Source organism: Nannospalax galili, unplaced genomic scaffold (genome assembly GCF_000622305.1).
Source record: "Nannospalax galili isolate Female #2095 unplaced genomic scaffold, S.galili_v1.0 scaffold406, whole genome shotgun sequence".
NCBI classification, from domain to species: Eukaryota; Metazoa; Chordata; class Mammalia; order Rodentia; family Spalacidae; genus Nannospalax; species Nannospalax galili.
The window spans coordinates 4,443,372-4,469,121 of NW_008357033.1; the positions used below are offsets into that span (position 1 = coordinate 4,443,372).

The 25,750-nt window shown below is 41.5% G+C and overlaps 2 protein-coding genes across 4 annotated transcripts in view; one reads left to right on the forward strand and one right to left on the reverse strand.

Moving 5' to 3' along the window:
• The window catches only part of Emc3 (ER membrane protein complex subunit 3), a 27,626-nt gene extending 12,566 nt beyond the window's left edge, over positions 1 to 15,060 (reverse strand). The window contains exons 1-7 of the mRNA XM_008854865.3: positions 14,747 to 15,060; positions 9,166 to 9,223; positions 8,736 to 8,829; positions 6,967 to 7,071; positions 6,214 to 6,295; positions 4,300 to 4,379; positions 3,266 to 3,348 (exon numbers count right to left, since the gene is read on the reverse strand). Coding sequence (XP_008853087.1) covers positions 3,266 to 3,348; positions 4,300 to 4,379; positions 6,214 to 6,295; positions 6,967 to 7,071; positions 8,736 to 8,829; positions 9,166 to 9,223; positions 14,747 to 14,901 — 657 coding nt within the window. The 5' untranslated portion in view covers positions 14,902 to 15,060. The remainder of the gene's footprint in view (positions 1 to 3,265; positions 3,349 to 4,299; positions 4,380 to 6,213; positions 6,296 to 6,966; positions 7,072 to 8,735; positions 8,830 to 9,165; positions 9,224 to 14,746) is intronic.
• Fancd2 (FA complementation group D2) overlaps positions 15,050 to 25,750 on the forward strand; it is a 110,966-nt gene continuing 100,265 nt past the window's right edge. For 2 of the 3 annotated variants that reach the window (XM_029557036.1, XM_029557035.1), the window contains exons 1-6: positions 15,050 to 15,288; positions 18,540 to 18,638; positions 22,617 to 22,757; positions 23,989 to 24,056; positions 24,212 to 24,315; positions 24,756 to 24,816. In XM_029557036.1, coding sequence (XP_029412896.1) covers positions 18,575 to 18,638; positions 22,617 to 22,757; positions 23,989 to 24,056; positions 24,212 to 24,315; positions 24,756 to 24,816 — 438 coding nt within the window. In that variant the 5' untranslated portion in view covers positions 15,050 to 15,288; positions 18,540 to 18,574. The remainder of the gene's footprint in view (positions 15,289 to 18,539; positions 18,639 to 22,616; positions 22,758 to 23,988; positions 24,057 to 24,211; positions 24,316 to 24,755; positions 24,817 to 25,750) is intronic. The other variant, XM_017794818.2, reaches the window with a different exon arrangement.

Genomic DNA, 25,750 nt, shown 5'->3' on the forward strand with positions numbered 1-25,750 from the left:
AACAATGCCAGACAGGCGATACCTTCTTTTGAGTTGTTGGCCAGGGTGGCCAAAGGGATTCCCAGATAGTAAGCCAGCATAGAACTGGGAAAATGAACAGCAGACCTCAATCTTATCTAAAGGAATATTGACAACCAATTGCTGCTAGATGAGGAACAGCTGACCTTCCTAAAACAAAGACCTCTAGGTAGGTCTTTGTTTTGTAGATGGACAAGTAGTGGGGAATGGCTGGGAGTAATGACATCACAGTAGACAGTAGCGCAGGGATATCAGTATAAGGGCTCTAGTGGTGGGGAGGGAGGTTATGGGAGGGTGCTATCTGGGAAGTGGGTGTAAAAATTAATGAGATGGTTTGGGATTTTCTGCGTGATATACACACACAAAAAAATCAACAAATTTTTGAAAAAATGTATTGTATTTGAGGAGGAAGCATGGAAATTTATGTCATCTGCTAGATGACTTTATAGACATGCTCAGGTGCCAAGGATCCAAATGCAACTGATTATGACTAGTAATAATCAGATACACATAGATTAGAGATGCAAGCACCAACATCTCAGTGTTAGTAGCAAAAACAATGAGTCTGTCTGCAAGGAACAATATATTCTAAAATGAAATGGAGATCTTTTTTAAAGGTTAAAAAAACTCATCCAATTTTATGTTGACCTTCCTAAAAAAGACCTCTAGATAGGCTGACTAGATTCACCAGATGGACAAGTAGTGGGGAACAGCTGGGGGTGCCAACCACACAGCAGACAGTAGCAGGGATATCAGTATAAGGGCTCTAGTGGTGGGGAGGGAGGTTATGGGAGGGTGCTATCTGGGAAGTGGGTGTAAAAATTAAAAAAAAAATTCAAGCGAATAAAACAAAGAAACAAAAACAACAACAATAACAACAAAAGATTTTAGGGTTACCTCTTCAGAGGGGAGAATGTTGGCAGGGAAGGAGTGGGCATGGATTTGATCAAAACACCTTATATGCATGTATGAAATTCTCAATAAAGTTTTTGTAAAAATTTTAAAAAAGAGCTGGGTGTGGTGGCACATGCCTGTAGTTCCAGCACTTGGGAGGCAGAGGTAGGCGGATCTCTGAGTTCAAGGCCAGCCTCTGGTCTATACAGTGAGTTCTAGGCCAGCTGGGCTCAGGGAGACCCTGTCTCAAAAAGACAAAAAAAAATCTGCAAGTCATGAGTCAAAAAAGAAAAAAAAGAAAGTATACTGAATTTTACAAATACCGAAATCGTTTCATGAATACAGACTGGTGATCTGAAAACATCCTCTGAGGATAAAGAAGATTATTAACTTCAACAATTTCTCAGGCCAAACACAGTACTGCTCACCTGTAGTTCCAGCTACCTAGTAGGCTGATTAGAAGCACTGACTGCATTTACATATTGACTGATCAACTGCTGATGCTAGAGACTGCATGTAGGGGCCTTTTCCATACTAGGCATGTGCTCTACCACTGAGTTTCCCCTAGTCTTTAATTGAACTTACAGAGATCCACTTTCCACTTGCCTCTTCTTCCTGAGTGCTGGGATTGAACGTGTGTACCATTATGCCTGGTTAAATACTGATTTTTTTTTTCTTTCTTTTTTTTCTTTGAGTCAGCGTCTCACTGTGTAGTCCCAGCTGACCTGGAACTCACTATGTAAAACATCCCAGGCTGGCCTTCACTTGCTTCTGCTTCCATTGAGTGCTGGGATTAAAGGCATATGTTACCACACTTAGCAAATAGTGATTTTTTTTTAAAATATTTTATTTATTTTTTTAGTGTATGAGTGTATTCCCTGCATGTAGTCAAGTGCACCCCTGTCGTGCAATGCCCGGGGAAGACAGAAGAGGCCATTGGATCCCTTGGAACTGGAGTTATGGACATTTGTTACCTGCCATGTGGATGCTGTGATTCGAATCCGGGTCTTCTGCAAGAACAACCATTGTTCTTAACCACTGAGCCATCTCTTCAGCCCCAATAGTGATTTTTTTTAAATATGTAATTTATATCTTATGTTTGCCAATCCAAAAAGGTCCAGATGTTCCAAATGTCTACTGTGGCTTCTAACTGGACTGTGTTACAGTTTCGTTTATTTAATTTATTTATTTTGGTCTTTTTGAGACAGGTCTCCCTGTAGCTCCAGCTGTCTTGGAACTTACTATGTATACCAGGCTGGCCTTGAACTCACAGAGATCGGGCTGCCTGTGCCTCCCGAGTGCTGGGATTAAACGTGTGTGCCACCACGCCGGGCACAGTTTCATTTATAGTAAGAATTAAATTTTAAGTATTTAAAAAGGAGTAAAAAAAATGGAAAGCAGATTCAACTTACTTAATAGACAAAGCTGTTTCAGGACAAGAGACACACATGCTGATTTTTGCTACATTTAAATCAAAATGATATGAACACACTATCTTCATTTGTATAGTGGTTTTTTTTGAGGCAGGGTGTCACTATGTTACCAAGGTTGACCTTAAAACTTCTGGGTTCAAGCAATCATCCTGCCCCAGGCTCCTAAGCAGCGGGGACTGCAGGTGTTGACACTGCTTGGCCTGAGAATCCACTGTTAAAACAGAGTAGTCTTACTCTCAGGTGATCTGTTTCTAGACCACTAGTAAACAAAGACTTGTAATTACGAAACAGAACTAAACTCTGGATACCCTGTTTTCCCATGTCTATATATAGCTGTCATGAAGTTTAGTTTATAAATGAGGCACAGCAAGAGATCAATAGTAACTAATGTAAAACAGAACAAGCATTGAGAATATACTATAATAGCCAGGTATGCTGGCACATGCCTTTAGTCCAAGCACTCAGGAGGCAAAAGCAGGCGGAGCTCTGTGAGATTGAGGCCAGCCTGGTCTACGGAATGAGTCCAGGCCAGCTAGGGCTGCAGGGAGACCCTGTCTCAGACCAAAAACCCAAACCAAAACTAAACAAAACAAAAAGAGTAATAATACTATAATAAGAGTAATGTGAATATGGTCTCTTCCTCTCAACTATCACGAGATTAGCATATACAGAGAGGATACACAGGAAAAAGCAATAATTCATGTCCTGGATAGGGTCAGGCAGGACAATACAACATTTCATAACACTACTCAGAGCAGTGTGCAATCTCTACTATATTTACTTATATTTTAGTTTTCCATAGACTACTTTGGGATTGCACTTGAATGTGGGCCACAAATCACAGCAAGTGCAACCATGGTTACAAGAGGACTGCTGTGACTGTGATATTCCTGCAGTTCTGAAAGGTGAGCTGCACGTACCTTGAAAGCTTTGTTAGTGTCTGCGGGCATGGCCATGGCTGCTCCGGTCATCTGCTCCTGCATCATTCGTGATTGGTCAGCAGCTGCAGCATAAGACAGGTCTAGTGAGTGCCAAGGCTCAAACAAGTACCCAGCACCCTTGTGGAAGAGTAACCATCACAAAGCATTTGTAGCTACAAATGCTTGGTGGTGGATTTTAGAACTGGACAGCTGACTGGCCCTATCACTCCTGGCTATGTGATTTTGTTTTTTTGGGTCTTTTTAAGACAGGGTCTCCCTTCTAGCCCCAGCTGGCCTGGAACTCACTATGTAGACCAGGTTGGCCTTGAACTCACAAAGAGCCTCCTGGGTGCTGGGATTAAAGGCGTGCACCACCATGCCTGGCCAACTTTGTGATTTTGGGAAAGTTACATTACTCTTGAAAAATGGGGATGATTACAGCCAGAACGCAAGGCCAACTAAAGGATGCTCTAGAGTTTATTTTAAATGTCAACACAAGTCACCAGTTATTGAGGAACGCTTGAATGAAGTATTTATGTATTATTTTTATTCCATAAGTATATTGCCTACATATATGTAAGTACACCCATGTTGTGCAATGCATGCAGAGGTCAGAAGAGGGCATCAGATCCCCTGGAACTGGAGTTACTGACGATTGTTAGCTGCCATGTGGGTGATGGGAATGAAATCTCAGTCCTCTGCAAGTGCAGTCAGTGTTCTTAATCGCTGAGCCCTCTCTCCAACCCCATGAACTAGGTATTTCACTAATTATCCTTTATCTGTGTTAAAAAGTGTCTGTGTCTGAGGTCCTCACCACTGAACGAGAGCCAGGCTTAGCAACAAATGTTGCTCAGTGATTGCCAGGGGAATTTCTCATATTCAGTTAGAACTTTGGAATTTTTCAGACCTCAGAATACCTCAGAAGCTTAAGGAATGAAGCACTGTGTGTGACTATGCTAACAAACAGTGGAGCTATATGATTTTCCCCGCTTCAGCAGGAAGTATCTATTTAGCAAACCTCACATGCTTCTTACCATTATCTTGGCCAAGAATTAAAGAGTAAATGCTGCGAAGTCCAAATACATTGAGGAAGTACCAGGATGCAGAACTCACCCTAGCAAAAAGCAAGAGGGAAAGTGGAAGAGAATTATTTGGGAAATCAATTTAGCTCACACTTCCGCACCACCCAGAACTGGTCAGCATACCTAAGAAACTCCCCAGTCAGGCTCTAGGCAGCCAAGGCACAACAAAAGAATAAATGGAGATGATAAGGCAGATGCAGACTTACAACATTCAAGTATAATGAAGAAACAGAAAAAGGACACCTATCCGGAACCCCATCCTCTAGGGAAGTCAAGTGCTGCTGTTTGTGTGCTCCACACTCAGGAGAAAGCACCAGGGTGGCTTTCTGGAAGTATTTGCAATGCTGACGATTACAGCTACTGGCAAAGCAGTGCAGATTTGGCCCATTATCATCAAGGCCTTTTTCTCAGGTTTCCCACAGTACTTGAGGAACCCATATACAGGCTTGTATGTAATAAAAGCTAAAGGGACTATGAAAAATGATACACAAATGGAAAGATTCTGCAGTCCACTGGGTCACAGCAGGAGTAGATTCTGGTTCCTCCCTTGGGCTGCAGGTAAGAAAAAACTTGCCTCTGCAACAATGATACCTGCAGCAGTAACATCAATGTGTGTGCTGCCTCAGTAACTGTACAGTTGGGCACATCTTCCCTCTGTCCACTCAAGTGTGTCTGACACACATCTGCCCAAATGCTGAGAAAATATAAGGAAGCTTTTCTCTAACCCATGACATTTTTGCTTAGCCCAAATGAACCTCGCAGGTAAAAGTTTAAGTCATACAGCTCATGAAGTATAGCTTTTCTCTTCCTGCAGAGCTGGGCAGAGCCGAAACTCCCTGGAATCTACTCTGCCCTTAGCTGACACAACCAGAGATGGTTCTGTTCAAACCAGGTGGGTCAGAATCTCCACCAGTGACCCTCCTTCCTCTTCTTCTTGCCTTTGTTTTTAGACCAGTGCTTGAGTAGCCATACACAGGACAGTGTGGAAGGACCATGTAAAGCATTGTTACTGTGTGGTGGGTACTGTAGCAGTGTTTCCTAAGGGAGATTGGATTCTGGCTTATTATTCTACTATAAATAAATAGAGTGGTAAACAGGTGCTAAGGATTGCTGTGGACAGGCTGCGTGTGGACCAATATTAATTTTTTCAACATAGCTCACAGGGTTGCTGTGAGGACAAGATATGGAAAACCCCTGGCATGATGACTAGAACTAAAACTATAGTATAGACATTCTGTAATTTGGCTGTGGAGAGTCCTCTAAAGAGACCCATGTGCTGAAGGCCTGGTCCCCAGTCCCTGTTGCTACCAGGAGGTGGTGGAGCCTTTAGGAGATGAGGCCTAGTGTGCAACTTTAGGTCACTGGAGGCATGTTCTCAGAGGGGACTGTGGGGGACTGGAGTCTGTCTTTCTCTCTTGTGCTGTGATCATGAAGTGAGCACTTAACTTCATATATGCTGCTGCCATGATCTACCTCATCACAGGCCCAAAGCAATGAGGCCAGTGGGTTGTGAACTGAGCCGCCAAAACTGTGAGCTAAACACACCTTTCCTCTAAAGGCTGATCACCTCAGTATTTGTTACAGAAAGCTCACTAACACAAACTTCACTCTCATGAGCTTAAGGGGATTGCTAAAAAAGGGTTTCCTGGCCAGATTGCTTAATTGTTCCATTTTGAGAGGGTAGGGTCAAACACCTCCACCCCTGCATTCCTAAGCTCTAAGAAAAGAGGCTGACAAGGTCTCTTTTTTGCAATGTTCATGTAAAATTGCCTTAATTGAGAAGTGGCATTTTAAATGTGCTTTGAATAAACACCACCACCAAAAAAACCCATGTCTTTGTTTTCATCAGATAGAAGGAAGACTTACCAGGATGCATCTAACGTGAGCAGCTCTATTCCTTGTTGTAGCATAGGCTTAAAGCGAAGTGTCAGTGGAAATGGGACCTTGGCTGCAGGGGAAAAAGAGAAACATCATTTTTTGCTTTGAGAAAGAAAAAGTTCCCAAGCACTCCAAGCCATTTTATTTTTAGAGCAACTGAAGTGTGAATGCACTTCTCCCCAGTAGGTGGGAACTGTGTGCTATATGGCTTCTGGAAAATGATTTCCACAAGGAAATCAGTGGCTGCCTCTGAGGAACAGAACAGTCAAAATGTCACTCTGCTCTGATTCCTTGAATGACACCAGCTTTTAGACCAGAATGCAGGCACTCAGGCTGGACTGTGACCTGATATGTGAAAGAAATGTGTACAGATCCATTAAACGCTAAGTGGGTATATACACAGAGAATGACCTCACTAACCCAAACTCATTACAGTCCAGTCAAATCAACCCATACCATACCATACCATACCAAACCATACCATACCATACCATTCCATTTGTGGGTCAATCAAATCAACCCACACCATAACAGCTGTGAATGCTAACTTACAATTCACTTGTTTGTGTCTCCAGTAGTAACAAAAGGTCCACACTGAGAACTCAGGATCAACTTTGAACAGATGCACTAAATATCTGTGGTTGCCATTTTTACAAGAATACATAAGACCTATATTAGGGTCTCAGTAGAAGAAGAAGGAACACAGATAAAAGCACAAAGCATGCTAGATCTGTAACTTACTTGTGACAAAGCCTGAAAACGTCATGTTGATCCATCCACCAATAAGAATCATAGGGAGGACATTCGTGACATTCCCTTTCATCATGTCTGTGAGCATGGTGGGATCTAAGACAAGCCCAGAAAGAATATGAGGTTGGCCCATGGTTGGTAGAGACTTTTTCCATAATTTAAGTCAGACAAATTTTTCAATGGTGGTTTTCTTTTGAGACAGGGTCTCATTATGTAGCCCTGGCTAGCCAGGAACATATAAAACAGGCTGGCCTAAACTCACAATAACCTACCTGCCTCTGCCTCCCAAGTGCTGGGATTAAAGGCATGAACGACTACGCTCAGCCAGTTCAAATATTCTAAAAATATAAGATGAAGACAGTGCCTCTCAGCCCATGTTCTAGACCCTTTGGACTGGCTGCTGCATATCCTCTCACCTTTCAATTTGTCTTTCAAAAATTAATAATTTTATGAAGATGTAGCCCATGGGAAGAGTATTTGCCTAACATGCACAAGGCAATGGATTGATTCCCCAGTACAAAAACCAAACCAAAGCAAAACAAAACAAAAAAAATTAATTTTCGGATGGGATTCCACAGTCATGATAGCTATCTTTCAGTATTTTCAATCTTAACTTTTTTTTTTTTTTTTTTTCGCAAGAAACAACACTACTACTTTGTAATAGGTCAATCTTTGTAATAGGATCAATCTGCATGCTTGTATGTTTCTCTAGAAATCATTCTTAGAAAAAAATTTGGGTCAAAGGGTTTATATGTTTAAAACTGATAGATATTAGGGTCTAGGTGTAGCTCAGTGCTGGGATGCTTGTGTAGCATGCTCAACGCCCCAGATTTGATATCAAGTTCAGGTGGGGAGAGAAGATACTATGAGACTGTCCAACAAGGCTCCACCATTTGGTATTCTCACCAATAGCAACAGCCGTAACTTTCCTTGACCTTAACAGTAGCAGCTTTAACAATCTTTAAATTTTTGTCAATTTAACAGGCTACAAAATGACATCTTGTTTTTACTTGTATTCCCTGGATTATCGAGGTCAATTATCTTTCTATATAAATATTGGCCTTTCATTCCTCATAAGCATCAACTCTATTATCTTCTGTATGGGTTTGAAAGAACTAGTTATATCACCTAGAGGAAAGAGTACTGAAAAAAGGGGATGGTCAACAGGGGACAACAAACTGTTTTGATTTACTTTCCCATATGTTGTATATTTCACAAAATAGGGATTAGTGAAGCCAGAAGTTAGGGCAGGAACTGTAGATTGGATCATGTCTGGCAAAGGAACAACTGCTCTTGGGAAGGAGGGAGTTTGTCACTCAGGCACAAGTGGGGTACCCACTTGGGGTCAGCAAGAGATCCAGGCTCTGGTGGAAGCTGGTCCTGAGGAAGAACAGCATAGAAAGACCAGACATAGTGGCTCTGGTCTCCCTCAACACCAGCTGAGAGCTTTTTCTAAAACCCACCTGATATACTCGGGTTACCAGATTTATTGGAAAAAGAGCTCCACTTTCATAGATCCCTATATTAGGGGCTGGGGGTATAGCTCGTGGTGGAGTGCTTGCCTAGCATGTGGAAAGCCTTGGGTTTCATCCTAAGCATTACAAAAAACCCTCAAAAAACAGCCCCCCACACCCAAATCCCATAGGTAATTTGATGATTTCTAGGGTCCTTTCCATTATGATCTCCTATAATTTAATACCTTCAGTAAAACTACCTATGTTGCTATCCTTTTTACAAGTGAGAGAAAGGAAAATACATACCAGTCATAGGAGAAGGTGGTACAACCTTCCTTTTAGTTTTCTTGAAAAATCCATCCTCTGGGTTGTTGAAGTAATATTTTCGTGTTAAGAAAGACTAGTGGGAGGGGGGGAAAAAAAGCTTTCAAATATAAGAACTGTGATTAGTAAATCATCAGATTATCCCCCAGAGGACTGACCAAAAGGCCCTTGGAATATGCTTCTAGACTGAGTTGTCAGTCTCCTTGGCAGCCCACCGGACACTAGTTGAGTCACATTTAAAAAGTTTCCTAAGAAGGGTGAGGTCACAGTGACAGCAAATGCCACCAGGCCACAGCTTAATCACTGCATCGCCAGCCTTCAGCTTTCTCTAGAGTTCTCTTATAAAACAGTTAGGAATCTCTTGCCCTCAGTGGTGAATGGTGGAGCTTTTTAATAAAAGATAAATGAATACCTGTTTGGGAATGTATTTTCCATTTTCCCTGAGGACTCTGCTTCGAATTAGAACTTGACTGAAAAATATAATCAAAACAAAGAGATGTTAAAAAGTGAAACACTAGAAGAAAATGAAAGAAAAGTAGAAGACCTATTTAAACACAAGAGAGGATCTATTTGGCAATAGCTGTGTGTGGAAACTTTCCAAAAGTCTAGTATCATAAAAAAACAATGAAACATGCTTAATTCAATGCTCAGATTTTCAAAAAAGCAGCCTTCCAGAATGGCTATGGTTCAGAACAAAGATTTCTGGAGAATGACATTTGGGATATATCCAGCCTTTTCTGGATTCAACATGACCCACGAAGGAACTTTCTTTGCATGAAACAAAGAGCCTTGGATACTGCTCCAAAGATGTGGGGGCAGGAGGAGGGTGAAGGTAAAAGAAGGAACTTCACTGACTTTAGAGAAATGAGGGCAGACCTTAGTAAGGTTTTACCTGACAGACAATAAATAAAAATGCCACCCAGGACTCAGACCAAGTTCCCAGTAAACATTTATTGAATAAATTATTGGTAATTTTAAAGCAAATAATAAGCAATAGAGAGGCCAAAATACTGTTTTCCCCCCTAGGTTTCTTTTTTAAATATTTTATTTAATGTTTATGCATGTATTGCCTGCACGTAGGTAAGTGCACCCGTGTCCTGCAATGCCTGCAGAGGACAGAAAAGGCTGTCGGAATCCCTGGAATTGGACTGGAATTACCGACAGTTGTTAGCTGCCATGTGGGTGCTGGGATTCAAACCTGGGTCTTCTGCAAGAACAGTCAGTGTTCTTAACCGCTGAGCCATCTCTCCAGCCCCCAACCCCCTAGGTTTTCAAAAGTTGTTTAAAGGCGGTAAAAGCCCTTAAATCAATGGAAATCCTTTTAAAAAGAGAGCGAAAAAAATGTAGGCAGAAACAAACACAAGACAACTATGTTCAGCTTTCTCTTTCTTCCTTGATACAAACCACCTGCTCCAAATGGTCAGGACCCATGAGGTTGGCTTGTCACCCTCTATATACCCAGCTGCTGCGTGTGCTGGGAGTGCTCTGCTGCCAGTCTCCTTTGCAAGTTCTACTCTCTCACGTCTGAACTCCTTCCTCAAGCCCCATCTTCTGCACAAATTTCTTCCCAAGGCCTGACACCCTGGTGGAATGCCATCTGGTTTTCCTCTTCTTAGACCCATAACATCATATAGCTGTCTTTATACAAAGGCCCACAGAAGAGCTGTGTAATATGCTCTGTTTTGAGCAGGAGAGATGGCTCAGGGGCTAAGAGAACTCGACGCTCTTGCAGAGGACCCAGATTTGGCACCAATATGGCAGCCTACAACTGCCTATAACTCCAGCTCCAGGGAATCCAATACCTTTTTCTGGCTTCTGTGGGCACTGTGCACATATGGTGCACTGACATACATGCAGGCAAAACACTCATACTCACATAATATATAATATATATATGCTCTGTTTTCTATAGATTCGCAGTATGGTTGATATACCAAGCTCCTCTATGACAAGGTAAGTCCAGAGTAAGAGTTTAGAGATTATAATCATTTGTCTATGTTCAGACCTTGTCCCTACTACTTATTACCTATGTGATCTTGGGCAAGTCATTTAAATTCCCTTAGCTGTCACTCACTAAATCTCATAGATTTAGATGTCCACTGCATAAGTAGTTCTTAAACTTCTAAGTGCCAGATACTGTATGAGTGACATAAATAGTAGTGATCAAAATGGAAACATCCTGGTGCTTAAAGTCTATCCTGAGACAAAGAAATTAATCAAATAAGCAGTGTGGTAGCACTCTGAGGGTGGAAGCAGGAGGATCAGGAGTTCAAAGTCATCTCTGGCTACACAGCAAGTTTGAGGCCAGCCTGAGCTACATGAAATATTGCCTCAAAAACAAAACACAACAAAACAAAATGAGAAACAAAACAGCAAAACCCTACAAGAGTAAATATAATGGCATCGTGGGAATGTGTGAAGAGGGAGCTGATGCACTCTGGGAAGTCATAGTCTGAGAGGAGATGTTAAGTATGTAGGATTAAGTAGGAATCTTAAGGATGGGTGTGGATTACCTTGCCAAAGTGCCGAGGCGTGTGATGGACCAAGGCCCGTGGCAGAATCAATGCTATAAGGACCCGAGAAGAAGCCATACACAAGAAAATGAGGCTGAAAGAGTGAGCAGGAGCTAGATAATGCAATGCAATATAGGTCCCATTGTGTAAGATCACGCTCTTATGAGCAGAAGTCAAACACTGACGGGCTTGAAGCTGAGTCTGTCATATAGCATCTCATTTGATTTTTAACATCTATTTATTGATTTTTTGTGTATGTATATATATATATATGCATGTATGTATGTATGTATGTATGTATGTATGGTTACAGGTGTTTGCATGCCACCAAGTATATGTAGAGGGTCAAAGGAAAACTAATAGGAGTCAGTTCTCCCCTTCTACCACGTAGGTCCTGAGGAATTGAACTCAGGTCATCAGGCTTGGTAGTGGGTGCCTTTACCTGCTATCTCTCCGGCCCTATCATTTCATTTGAAGAGGTTACTGCTGCACATACTAGGTGCTAAATCAGTGGCATCTATTCTCCCTCTGTGTATGTTTTATCACTTGGACTGAAACTGAGAACAAGGGCTTGGCATTGTCTTTCTTTGTACCTCACAGCGTACAGCAGTGTAGAGTTGGCCAACCGTAAAAACTTGTTCACTGTATGATAATCCAGGGCTTTATCGACATTATGAACAGAATTTCAGCTACAATTCCTGAACTGGAAACTACAGAGGAATTTTAGAGATTGGAGGTTGAGAGCTGTGATCTAGGCAAGCTTTAATTAGCCTGTATATTCTAAATGCTCAATTTCTTAAGCTGAGATCCATCGTATAGTCTCCAAAGTGTAAAATTAATTTTGCATATTCATTTCCATGAATATCTAAAAATAAGTCCTTGTACTAGGTAGCTTTGGTAATTTGCAATTAAAAGACATTCTCTTAGAATAAAAGTTTTTTGGCCTTTTTTGAGACAGGGTCTCCCTGTAGTCCCAGCTGGACTAGAACTCATGATGTAGATCAGTCTGGCCTTGAACTCACAGGGATCTGCCTGCTTCTGCCTCCCAAGTGCTGGGATTAAAGGTATGCGCACCACACACCTGGATGGAATAAAACTTTTTATAAACCTATGTAGTACTGGTCTTTTTTTTTTTTTTTAAACTATGTAAGCTGGCCTTGAATTGATAATCCTTCTGCCTCAGCCTCCTGAGTACTGGGAATAAAGGTATGTATTACTACATGTGGCATAACTTTAAATTTTTCTTTTACACACATATGCACATATATTTAGTGGGGGGAGGGACACACATCCTATGGTGATGGTCAAAGAACAACTTGAAGAAGTCAGTTTTTTCATTCCATCATGTGGGTTCTGCAGATTAAACTCAGCTTGTCAGGCTTGGTGGCATGGTGGCAAGCACTCTTACCTGCTGACCCATCTCACAGCTCAAAATATTATTTTTTGTTTTCTTTGAGACAAGGTCACTATATGGTTCTAGCTGGCCTGGAACTCACTATGTAGACCAGGTTAGCCTCATGCCTCTGCCTCCTGAGTGCTGGGATTAAAGGCATGTGTTACCATGCCTGGCAAAACTTTCATTTAAAAAAATTTTATTATTTTTATTTTATGTCTATGAGTTTATTGCCTGCATGTATGTATGTGCACCTTGTTGTGCAATGCCTGAGGTCAGAAGAGGGCATCGGATTCCCCTAGAACTGTAGTTACGGACAGCTGTTAGCCACCATGTGGGTCCTGGAACTCGAACCTAGGTCCTCTGCAAGAGCAGTCAGTGTTCTTAATCCCTGAGACATCTCTCTAGCCCCTAAAACTTTAGTTTTTAAAGTCAGTACTTTTCACACTGAAGCACCCAATTCTAAAGGATCTGTGACTTTTTTTTCTCTTCTTCAAAGAATCAGTATATTCTTTGAGTTTGAGAACCATTTTTTTTTACATACATTCTGTCTCCCAAATATAGTCTAATATGTTCTACTCATGTATATTTTGTTTTTTTTTTTTTGGACAAGGTTCCCCCTGCCCCCCAATCTGGAACTCACTATGTAGACAAGGCTGGCCTTAATCTCACAGAGATCGGCCTGCCTCTGCCTCCCAAGTACTGGGATTCAAGGTTTATGCCACCATGCCTGGACTCTGATCAGTTCTGAAACTGATGCTACAAAAAATAATTACAGTGACCACTGTGGGAGAGTAGAAAGAACCTGAGTAGAAAGAACCACAAGATTTGGCTTAAAGTCATCAATTGGAACTTCTTTAAAGCCTCAATTTCTTTAATATGAGACCGCAGTATCTACCTTATTGAGGTGCTTGTAAGTGCTTACCATAGTACCTGGTTCAGAATGTTTCATAAAGTTGACTTATTATTAGTATATGCAGCATAATCAGGACAGACAACTCAAAGTTGCTGGGGGACAGTGTCTTATGTAGTCCAGGCTGGCTTCCAACTTGGTAGGTAGCTGAGGATAACCATGAACGTCCAGTCTCCAGCTCTGAGTGCTGGAATTATAAGCATGTATTGCTATGCCTGGTTTGTACCAGGCTGACGACTGAACCCAGGGCTTCATACATATTAGGCAAGCACTCTACCAGCTAACCTACATCCCCATCTCACTACTTACATCGTTTTAATTTAAAGCAACTGTTAAATCACCAGCAAATGGAAATCCAAAATTATTTGCTACAAAAACAAAGCAACTTTAAATACAATAAAATAGAACATTATTTTCACTGTCATCTGTGGAGACTTTGGAACCTGGGACTTATTCTCCTAAGTGAATGCAAGATTTTAAAGAAATAGCAGCACTTTCTTATGATATTCCCAGAAACTAACTGGAACAATTGAAAAACCGTTATTTATTTTCATGTGGAGGTACTGTTTGAAGTCATGTCAAAATCCTATCTCCACAGAAGAATGCTGTGAGAAAGCATCTGAGGAAGAAGCTGCCTCCACTTGAGGAGGCGAAACGATCATTACAACTCCTCACATCTCTTAGAGGCTGTCATACAGCTTGCCAGTCACTTTGTTAGCATCGAAGCATACCACTACGGGAGAATGTAGATTATGACATCCACTTGATTGGATGTTACAAGGACTAAGGGCAGTAATGCAACCTTGGACTCAGGAGGCACTCATCCTAACAAAAGAACAGAGCAGGAGAGTTCACAGGTAACCTCGCTGAGCGTCAACCACTAGCCTAACAAGATTTACGACTTTTACTTCAACACTTAGTATAGTATGTCCCAGGCTCTGTGCTAAAGGCTTTTCAGATACCTTATTTAACCCACACGCCTGTTCCACCAGTTAGGTAAGAACTGTTACCGTTCCCATTTTACAGATGACAAAAGTGAAACATAGAGATAAGCGCCAAGGTCAACGTACCAGTCGGGCGCGATGTGAACTCAGGCAAAGTGACAGTACCCCTGCACTTTCTTGACCAAGGTCACGGAGGAGTAAGGTCGGTAAGGCAGGGAGAGGGTACTGACCTGTCAGACACTTGTTCCTGGGTGAGCTTCTTGTCGCTCTGCAGCAGGATGGACACGTAGTGGCGGATCATGCCCACGAAGAAAGTGATGATAACGATGGGCAGGACCACCCAGAGGCGGATGTTGGAGTCGAGCAGCAGCTCAGGACCCGCCATCTTCGCTGAGAGTTGGCTACGGGTTGGGAGTAGTTGGGTTCCCCTCAGATTTCGGTTCCGGGCCTTCTCCCGCCCCTCAGCCTGGCTGGTGTGGAATTTTAGGCAGCCTCACTCGCTTCACCACGCACTGTTTCCAGCTGGGCCACCCGGCCGCCGACTTCCGGCGTGGAAGCGTGACGCCACGCCGCGGCGGGCTTCGATGACGCTAAGCGGCGTCGCGCCGGGCGGGAAAGTCGAAAGCGAGGGGCAGAGACGGGCAGTTGGTGGGTGAGTGGCGTCGCGCCCCTGGCCTACGGTCCAGGCCCTAGCCTTGCTCGACCTGTGTCTCGCAGCCCCGCGGCCCAGCCACGGTGTCCTCGTCGGACTGTCGCGGGATAGCCCTCTCAGGTACCGCCTTATGTGGATCACATGACGAAGTGAGGAGGGCGTTTTCCCGCAAACGTTTTGCAGGGCCTGGGCCCTTCTGCCTGCTTAACCCTGGGGCTTTTAGGCTTCTTTTGAAAACGAGTAGATGTCAAACGTCTTGCTCCAGAGTCCGACGGCTCTGACTTGCGCTAGTCCTTTTTCCAACCGAAAAATGGCTCTCAGCGGTTCCATGTATTGTAAGAGAATGCGTGATAAGAAACGTGGCATAAGAAATGTTCCTTTTTTAAAGACAGGGTTTCCCTGTAGCCGCAGCTGCCTGCTACTCGCAACGTAGACCAGACTGACCTCCATCTCAGAGAGACCCGCCTGCCTCTGCTTGCTGAGTGCTGGGATTCAAGGCCTGCTCCGCCTTGCCTGGCAAGAAACGTTAACTCTTAATAGTGGCCATTGTTGTTATAATTAAAGAGTTAAGTGTCAGTTACAGTTAGCACCTGTGCTGGCTAGGCAGGGCATTGCTTGTTGGTTGCACTCTGAGGTGGAAGCTGGAAGAGGCTTTGAGTGCTACCATGAGACTTGGTCAAAAACTTTAAAAATAGAAATAAAGGAGGAAGAGCCACAAATTCTGGAGCTAGGCTGTCAGACTTAGGATCCCAGCTCTGTCCATGATTAATTAGGATCGTACTAATGGTACCTGTCTCAAGCAGTTTTGTGAGAAATAAATTATGTTCAAAACACAACAGGTTTTTGTTTTGAGACAGGGCCTCAGTATATAGCCCTAACTGGCCTGGAACTATTTACACCAGGATGCCGTCACACTCAGAGATCTACTTGCTTCTACCTCCCAAGTGCTAAAATCAAAGGTGGATGCCAGGACACTCAAATTTAAGACAGTTTTTTTATTAACTATAAATATTTTTACCTACTCTTGTCAGCTAATCTTACTCAGCCAATATTCTCAAATTTTAAAAAATTTTGGTAGTGGACATTGAACCCAGAGCCTTTTGCGTGCTAGGCAGATTAGCTATATTCCAAGCCCCATAAATTAACCACTGGAGAGATGGCTCAGGGGTTAAGAGCACTGACTGCTCTTGCAAGAGGACCCGGGTTTGATTTCCAACTCCCACATGGTGGCTATGAACCATCCTTAACTCCAGTTCCTGGGGAATCTGAAGCCCTCTTCTGACCTCAGCATTGCACAACATGGGTGCACTCACATACATGCAGGCAATATACTCATACATATAAAACAGTAAAATATTTTTTAAAATTTTGTGTGTATGAGTGTATTACCTGTCTCTATGTACATGCATCCATGTCGTGTAATGCCCAAGGAGGTCAGAAGAGAGCATCGGATTCTCCTGGAACTTGAATTAGGGAAATTGTTAGCTACCATGTGGGTGCTGAGATTTGAACCCAGGTCCTCTGCAAGAGCAGCCACTGCTCTTAACTGTTGAGTCATCTCTGGAGCCCCATAAATTCTTTTTTTTTTTGTCTTTTTGAGACAAAAGCAGTTTACTGGCCTGGAACTCACAGAGATCTGCCTGCCTCTGTCTCCTGAGTGCTGGGATTAAAGGCATGTGCCACCACAGCCTTTTTTTTTTTAAAGTTTTATTTCGTATGTATGAGTGTTTTGCCTGCATGTAGGTGTACCACGTGCATGACGTGCCTGCAGAGGCCACAAGAGGGTGTCAGATCCCCTGGAACTGGAGTTACTAATGGTTGTTGGCTGTGTGTCTTGGAAACTGATCCAGGTCCTCTGCAAGGCAGCCAGTGCTCTTAACCCCTGAACTATCTCTTCAGCCCCTCCAGATGTTCTTTATACTGTTAGGAACACTGAGGTAAATTGGGTTCCTGCTCTCCAGGAACTCAGTGCCCTAAAGTATTGTCTGGGCAGCAGCAATCTGAAGTAGCAATCTCCCACAGTGATAGGAAGAACACTTCTCAAGGAAGGTGACATTTGAGCCTTTAATAATGAATAGGAATTTCCAGGCAAATATGAGCATTCAGGTTAAAAGAATTCCTGTGTATGAAGACATTGAGTGTTGGGCGTGGTGGTGCACATCTTTAATCCTAGCACATGGGAGACAGAGGCAGGCTTATCTGTGATTTTGAGGCCAGCTTGGTCTACATAGGGAGTTCCAGGCCAGCTGGGGCTACAGGGGAAACCCTGTCTCAAAAAGACCAATAAATAAATAGATAGATAATGAAAGGAAGGAAGGAAGGAAAAAAAATTGAAACCAGTAAAGTGGTAGTGTATGAGATAAACTAGAACACCATGTGGTCTAGGCCTTGTACACAAGCACTTTTAAAAAAAAACTCTGCCAGCATCTTTTCTATTTCAATGTGGGTTTCTCCCTGAGCTACTCTTACAAATTTACTGGCTATTTCAGTTCTCTTATCTGTCCTTAAAAATGATCTTTTCTGGCAGGAGAGCCCTTGGCTAGCATGCAGAAGGATGTGACACTGAAAAGAAATGTTCAGGAAAATTGTCCCTGCTTTTCTTTACCACTCCACATCCTGGCTAGACTAAATGTCTAGCCATTATACATGTACATATATGTTTACATATACATATACATTATATGTTTAGACTACTAGGTGTTATACTGTAAGCTTCCTGAAAGCAGGGATGATGTCTGTCTTGTTAGCAGTTTTAACTCCAGCACTTGGTACAATCTCTGATAATACTACTTAATAAATTAGAGAACAGGTAGATTGAGGCTAAGTGATAGAGGATTTTGGGCTTCAGTTGAAGAGCTGTGGATTTTCTCCTTTAGCAACAGGACTGGTCTGGTGAAGAAGGAACCAAGTGGACAAATGTTAAAGGGAATATTGACCAGATACAGGAGTTTAAAATATTATTTTTATTTTATGTGTATGCATGTATTGCCTGCATGTAGGTAAGTGCACCTGTGTTATGCAATGCCTGCAGAGGACAGAAGAGGCTGTTGGAATCCTTGGAACTGGAGTTATGGACAGTTGTTAGCTGCCATGTGGGTGCTGGGATTCGAACCCAGGTCTTCTACAAGAACAGCCAGTGTTCTTAACCACTGAGCCATCTCTCTAGCCCCCAATATAGGAGTTTAAATGTGCTCACCTTTTGGATTTAGACAGAATTAATGTGAAGACTAAAACTCTCCTCTGGATGGAGCTGGTTTTTTTCTGGGCTGATTTTGTTCTCTTTGGTGCTAAGGACCAAACCCAAAGCCTTGTGCTTTCTGGGCAAGCACTGTACCACTGAGCTAAATCTCCAGCCCTTGATTTTGTTTTAGGAAATAATTTTAAGTACAGAAGACTTTGGTCAAAAATGGTTTCCAAAAGAAGACTGTCAAAATCTGAGGATAAAGAAACTCTGCCAGAAGATGCCTCAAGTAAGTAACCATTTGTTGTTTTATTTGCATCAGATATATGAACAACAGGCAGGGAGAGAGAAAAAAATAAGTTCTGAGCTGGGCATGGTGGTGCACATCTTTAATCCCAGCACTTGGAGGCAGAGGCAGGTGGATCTCTGTCAGTTCAAGGCCAGCCTGGTCTACATAGTGAGTTCCAGGACAGCTGGGGCTACAGGGAGACCCTGTCTCAAAAAGACAAAAAAAAAAAAAAAAAAAAAAAAAAAAAAAAAGTTACTACTTTTCAAGTGCTGACACTTAAGTATGTTTATTTATTTACTTATTCATCTTTTTGATTTATTCATCTGGTCTGCATAGTGAGCACCCACATGGTAGCTAACAACTGTCCATAACTCCAGTTCCAGGGGATCTGACTGCCTCTTCTGTCCTCTGTGGACATTGCACAACATGGGTGCACTTATCTACATGCTAGCAATACACTCATACACATAATTTTTTTTAATTAAAAAAAAATTTTAAGTTTTTAGCAGTCTGTTAATAAAAGGATTGAGGAGTATAAACAAATTGATAGAAATTTTGAGACTGAAAAGAAACTTAGAAAATTGGGAAACATAAATGTCATCCTTTGGAAATACTGTTTTCTAAAAGGGAAGTGACTTTGGAATTAAGTTTATGATGAGAGAGCTGGAGATACAGCTCAGTTGCCTGGCAAAACTTGGATTCAATTCACAGTACTGGGGGGGGGGACAGTTTATGAAAAGGGACTTAATATCTTTGGTTCTTAGTAATGTGCGACGGACCAGCCCAGACCGGGGCAGTTCAGTCTGATGGGAACTGGGTCATCAAGAGGGTGGACAAGGAGTTGGCTAGTGACAAACAGACGCAAAGGAGCTTGATGAAAGTCTGAGTGTAATTTTTGCAGTTGCAAGGTTTGAGATATATACAGCAAAGATCACAAAAACCGCAGAACAGTCATGCTAAGATTTACAGTTCCAGAGATGAAAGTAAAACAATTTTGCCAACACATTTCCCTATCTTATCAACCTGGTACTAGACAGTAAATTCCTGCTTTACTGTGGTTTTTACTGCCAGCCTTTCTCACACACTTAGGATTCTGCTCGGCTTTGTAGTTCCAGGTCAGAATGACCTTAACCCACCAAGCACTTTCAACACCAGCTGTGCCTGATATTACTTTTTTTTTTTCATCATGGTATTTAATAATATTCAAAGCCCACTCTTTTTGAAATACATAATACATTCTTGTTAGCACTAGTACTTGACTCAACTCTGCAACAGAGTTCTAAAACTTACTCCTTCTTTTTAGGAAACCCTTCTATCTATATTTATCCATCTATATTTTTCTTCTAGAAATCCATTATTCCCTGGACTATCCAGCATTAATTCTGCTTAATTACTTCTCACTATGTCTAAAATATCTTTCATTAAAATATCTTTCATTAATAATGGTGCATCTGAACTAGGATGATTAAAGGATTTCAATAAAAGCAGTGATAGCGGTGCCAAGGACACCAGGTGCTTTCTGGGGCCCCAGAAAGCCCAAGATACAGTGACAGTTAGAAAAATAATAGCAAGTAAAAGCATGCCAAGTACACTGCCTGTTACTCAGCACAACCAATTCCAAGAGGTAACCTTCCTTGAAGTTCCAGCCTCAAACCACGGAGGATCTCACGTGGGCTTCATTGGAGATGGCGTGACACACAGTGGAGCATTTTGATTTCACATTGGAGCCTGATTATGACTGAAAGTTTTATTTTTTTGGTCTTTTTGAGACAGGGTCTCCCTGTAGACCCAACTGGCCTGGAACTTGCTATGTAGATCAGGCTGGCCTTGAACTCACAGAGATCTGCCTGCCTCTGCCTCCCAAGTGCTGGGATTAAAGGTGTGCACCACCAGGACCAGCATGACTAAAAGTTTTTAAGGACAGTAGGGAGTGGTCTTCATTCTCCTTAAGGCTTTTAGAGAAAGGAATTAGAAAAAAAAAAGTCAGAATTATATCACTAAAGGAGAAAATGAGATTTCTTTTGTGGAATTAAGTTCCTATTTGTTTTTATTTGTTTTTGTTTTGTATGACTTGAAAGACTTGGGATGAAACAAATCTGGGCTTTGTATTGAAAGATGTGGTACAGAAGAGCCTGTCCATTTTGCTGGTTCTGTGTTTAGATCATTGATTCTCAAATTTTATATGACTCAGAATTGTTACCAGAATAGTTTGTGAGAAAGTCACCTCTGACCTCCAGGGGCACCTGTGCTTATGTGTGCATACACCCCCTCCCCAAAACACACATATACACACAATTAAAAATAAAAATCTCAGCCGGGTGTGGTGGCACACGCCTTTAATCCCAGCACTTGGGAGACAGGCGGATCTTTGTGAGTTCGAGGCCAGCCTGGTCTACATAGTTAGTTCCAGGACAGCTGGGGCTACAGGGAGACCCTGTCTCAAAAAGACAAAAATAAATAAATAAATAAATAAATAAATAAATAAATAATCTTTGGAGAGGCTTTGCAGTGTGACAATGGTGTGATATGGTACCTTCTTGACCATAGCTATACCATGTTAAAGTTTAGGCTGATTCTGGTCTCTGAAATTATCAGGCAGTTGACCCAGGGTTATGGGAACACATGTCAGCAGGACCCCAGTTGTCTTGGGAGCAGGTCCATGTATTCTGGAGTTCACCTGCTAACTGCAGATTTATGGTTTCTGTAGGTTGTGCTTGGCTTGCTTCTACAAAATAGTTGTTGCTTAATAGAATACAAATTGTTAATGGGGCTTTACACCTATAAGCTTGGGAACTTAAACTTTTCACCTAGTTATGGTTTCTCTGTATAAAAGCTTACCCTAGAAATGGCTTGGGGCTACACACTTGGGTTCCGACACCCTTTCCTATTTGCTGGCCAGCAAGACTTTTATTCAGCAAAACTTTATCTGAGTGGTCTTCTCTGGTGAAGCACTTCACAACAAAGAGCACTGGATGCTCTTGCAGAGGATCCAGGTTTGGTTCCCAGCACCCATATGGTGGCTAACAACCACCCATAACTCCAGTTGCAGGGGATCGGACACCCTCTTCTGGTCTCTGAAAGCATTATATACATGGGTGGACTTAACATACATATAGGGAAAATACTCATACACATAAAAAAATTCAGGCTCTGAGGGATAGAGAGATGTGCTTTCTTCTCTTCCAGAGGACCTGGGTTCAGTCAGTTCCTAGCACCCAAGTTGGGTGGTTTATAATCATTCTGTAACTCCAGCCCCAGGGAATCTGATGCCCTCTTCCATGCTCCACAGCCCCTGCATTAATATGCATGAACCAATACTCAGACACACCTATATACAAATAAAAAAAAATAAATAAAAGTCTTTGAAAAAAAATTCAGGTTCAAGCTGGGCGTGGTGGTGCACGCCTTTAATCCCAGCACTTGGGAGGCAGAGGCAGGCAGATCTTTGTGAATTCAAGGCCAACCTGGTCTACATAGTGAGTTCCAGGACAGCTGGGGCTACAAGGAGACCCTGTCTCAAAAAGACAGAAAATAAATAAATAAATAAAAAATCCAGGTTTAGAGAAACCATTCCCAGGATTTTGACTCAGTAGCTGAAAGGCAGTTCAGAACGTGCATTTTAATGTTTTTCAGTGACTGCAATACCATGGTTTGCAGATAACATCTCCAGAGACACTGCTTTAGAGTTTAGGTAGAAAATGCTTCCATGGTTATTTTTGTTTCAAGTGGCATGTTTTGTATTTTTCATTGAAATCCCATTTGATATAAGTGATTTCATTTGATGGCTGTTTTGTTTGTTTGGAAGCTAGTGTTGCTCTTGGAGATAGTTCATTTCACTACAGAATCAACTGTAGCTCAATTCTTCAGGAACACTTCAGGTTTTGTCTTAGAGCTCTTATTCCTTGGTTTGCATTTTAACCTTTACATTACATTTTTTGTCATATTCTTGAAAATTCTTTTTTTTTTTTTTTTTTCCAGAAGCCATGAAACATCCACTTTCCAAAATGGCAAAGAAATCCCATGATCCTAACAAAGTTGAAGAGAATGACAGTGTCTTCTTAAGGTTTCTTAAGACATCCGGACTCACCCTTAAAACTGGGAAGAATCAAAATCAGCTTGGTAATATTTGAAATATATTTTTGAGTTCAGTGAAAGCGCTCAGGACTAAATCATGGTTTTCTGCCCCAGTCTGATTTTGCTGTGATAAACACCACTCAAACCAAAAGCAGCATGCAAAGGAAGGAAAGGGTTTATTTCATGTTACAGCTCACAGTTCATCATATAGGGAAGCTAAGGCAGGAACTCAAGACAAGAACCTGGAGGCAGGAACTGAACCAGAGACCATGGAGGAACACTGGCTCCTGGTTTGCTCCTTATGGCTTGCTCACACAGCCCAGGCCTATCTGCCTAGGGATGGCACCACCCACAGCGGGCTGGGCCCTCCTACAGAAATTAGCAATTAAGAGAATGTTTAACAGACATGACCACAGGCCATTCTGATCTGGGTAATTCTTCAGTTGAGGGTCTCTTTTCCCATGTTACTCTAGACTTGTGTTACGTTGACAGTTGAAGCTAACTGACAATTTCCTAAATAAATAGAGAGGTAAATAAAGAGTAGGAAAGTAGGATTGTCTTCAGTCTTGAGAGATGAATGAGATTGCTTTTTAGAGAATGTTGTTCCTATCTTAATCTTGATTAATTTTAAGTCCTAATTAATAACATGTTAAGTATCTCTAATTCTTTTTTTAAAATTCTTTATTTTTGTTGTTTTTTGTTTTGTTTTGTTTTTTGAGACAGGGTCTCCCTGTAGCCCCAGCTGGCCTGGAATTCACTGTATAATAGACCAGACTGGCCTTGAACTCATAGAGATCCACCTGTGTCTGCCTCCCAAGTGCTGGGACCAAAGGCACGCCACCACGCCCAGTATCATTTTATTTTTGGAAAAATCATTGTGTACTACTAGTAGTCCTTGTGTGTGTGTGTGTGTGTGTGTGAAAATACATTAATTCCTAAAAAGCAAGTACATCTGTGTCAGAATAATTTCAGAAGGAAATACAGAAAGCCATATAAGGCTATATTTCTAGGTCATAGATACTCTGTCTTACTAAGGTTATGGCAGCTTATTTTTAGAACACTTGCCGGTTCACAACTGCCACTTTAATTCTATTACTATAGATTTAGAAGTTTGTTTTTTTTATGAGTGTCAACAGTTAGATTTAGAAGTTTTATCTCTAAAATTAGGTTGAAAATATTTTCAGTAGTGTTATTAGACAAGAAACTTGTCTTTAAGGAAATAAATGGTGATAGATACTGGGGATGATGCTGACCAGCCATCCTTTGTTCCTCATAGGTGTGGATCAAATAGTTTTCCAGAGGAAGCTCTTTCAGACACTGAAGAAACATCCTACTTATCCAAAGGTATGTATTTTATCTGTGGTATTTTTGTTTTTGCCAGAAGTACTGTAGAATTAGGAATTTGAAAACACTGGCACAGAGTTGCGTGTGCTGACAAGAAATGTTAAGCTACAAATCTGACATTTTCTTTGCTCTTCCTTTTAAAATCTCCTTATTAGGTAATAGAAGAATTTGTTAATGGCCTGGAGTCTTACATTGAGGACTGTGACAGTTTCAGGAACTGCCTGTTGTCTTGTGAACACCTGCAGGATGAGGAGGCCAGGTGTGGAGAGTGGGAGATGTGCTCTTTTCCCAGAGATTCAGTCTGTGACAGTAACTGGACTGGGCATGGGGAATGCAGTTTTTTACAGTTTTCTTTTTTATTTATAACTCTCTTTTCCTTAGAGTTTAAACCTAGTCTTAAATGTATTAAATTTGAGAATAGAAGGCAAAGTGCTAGCATGCTTTTTTTTAGAATGAATCCAACCCATGTTGATAGAATTTCATGTCTATCTCCCTTACTAAGAATATCTTCTCATCCTCGGTATTTTTTTCTAACAAGTTTATATTTTGAGCATAATCTTTAAGGGTTGTGTATTAAATCAATTTTATATAAAAAGAATAGTAAAAACATTAAAACAAGGTAAACAAAATAAGAAACAAAGTACTTTTTTTTTTTTTTTTTTTTTTTTTTTTTTAAACATGGGCAATTTTTTTTTACAGCATGGGCACATTTTACTCTAAAAGTCTCATCAAACTACTTCTGGGGATTGACATCTTGCAGGTGAGACCATACCAGCTTTCCTGAGAGCATTTGATGAATGTGATTTGTGGCTTCTGCCTAATTTCAGTGGCTAGAGCACATAGAGAGCTGGGCAAGATTGGAGAGTGGGTTTCAACTGCTCTTCCCAGTACTTTGGTGAGATTAGTCTGGGAAGTCATGTCAGTGTCTTTAAACTGTTCTTATTAGCCTGGTTTCTTCCTCTTCATTCCCTCAGTGTCTGAGTTCTCTTTTTTGCTATTTTTATTTTATATGTATGTGTCTTGCCTGCATGTAAGTATACCATATACATGCAATGCCCATGGAGGCCAGAAGAGGGCGTTGGATCCCCTGGAACTGCAGTGTAGACAGTTGTTAGCTGCCATGTAGGTGCAGGTCCTCTAGAAGCACTGCAAGTGTTCTCCAGCCCAATTTCTCTTGTTTTTCTGGTCTTTTTGAGACAGGGTCTCCCTGTAGCCCCAGCTCGCCTGGAGCTCACTGTGTAAACCAGGTTGGCCTTGAACTCACAGAGCTCTATCTACCTCTACCTTCCAGTGCTCCAATTAAAGGTGTGTGCTATCACACCCAGCCTAAGTTACCATATTTAATAATGTTTTTAGTATCTGGTTATTTTAATTTTGCCATGACAATAGTTTTTTAATATTTTAAAAAGCAAATTATGAATGACTGTATCCCAGCAGCTTATATAAAAATATAGACAATATTCACATGAACATTCTTTAAAAAATTTTATTTTTTTATTTTTTTTTATTTTTAATGACTTTATTTGTTTTATTGCCTTCACGACTCAGTACCAACTTGGTGGTAATGATCTCTTCAGGAAATCTCTTAAGATTTTTTTAAAGTAAAATAGCATGGAGCTATTTTAAAAGCTAAATGAAGTGGATTGTGTAAGTTAGTGTTCATTTATTTGAGGGACATATGAGCTACAGAAGCT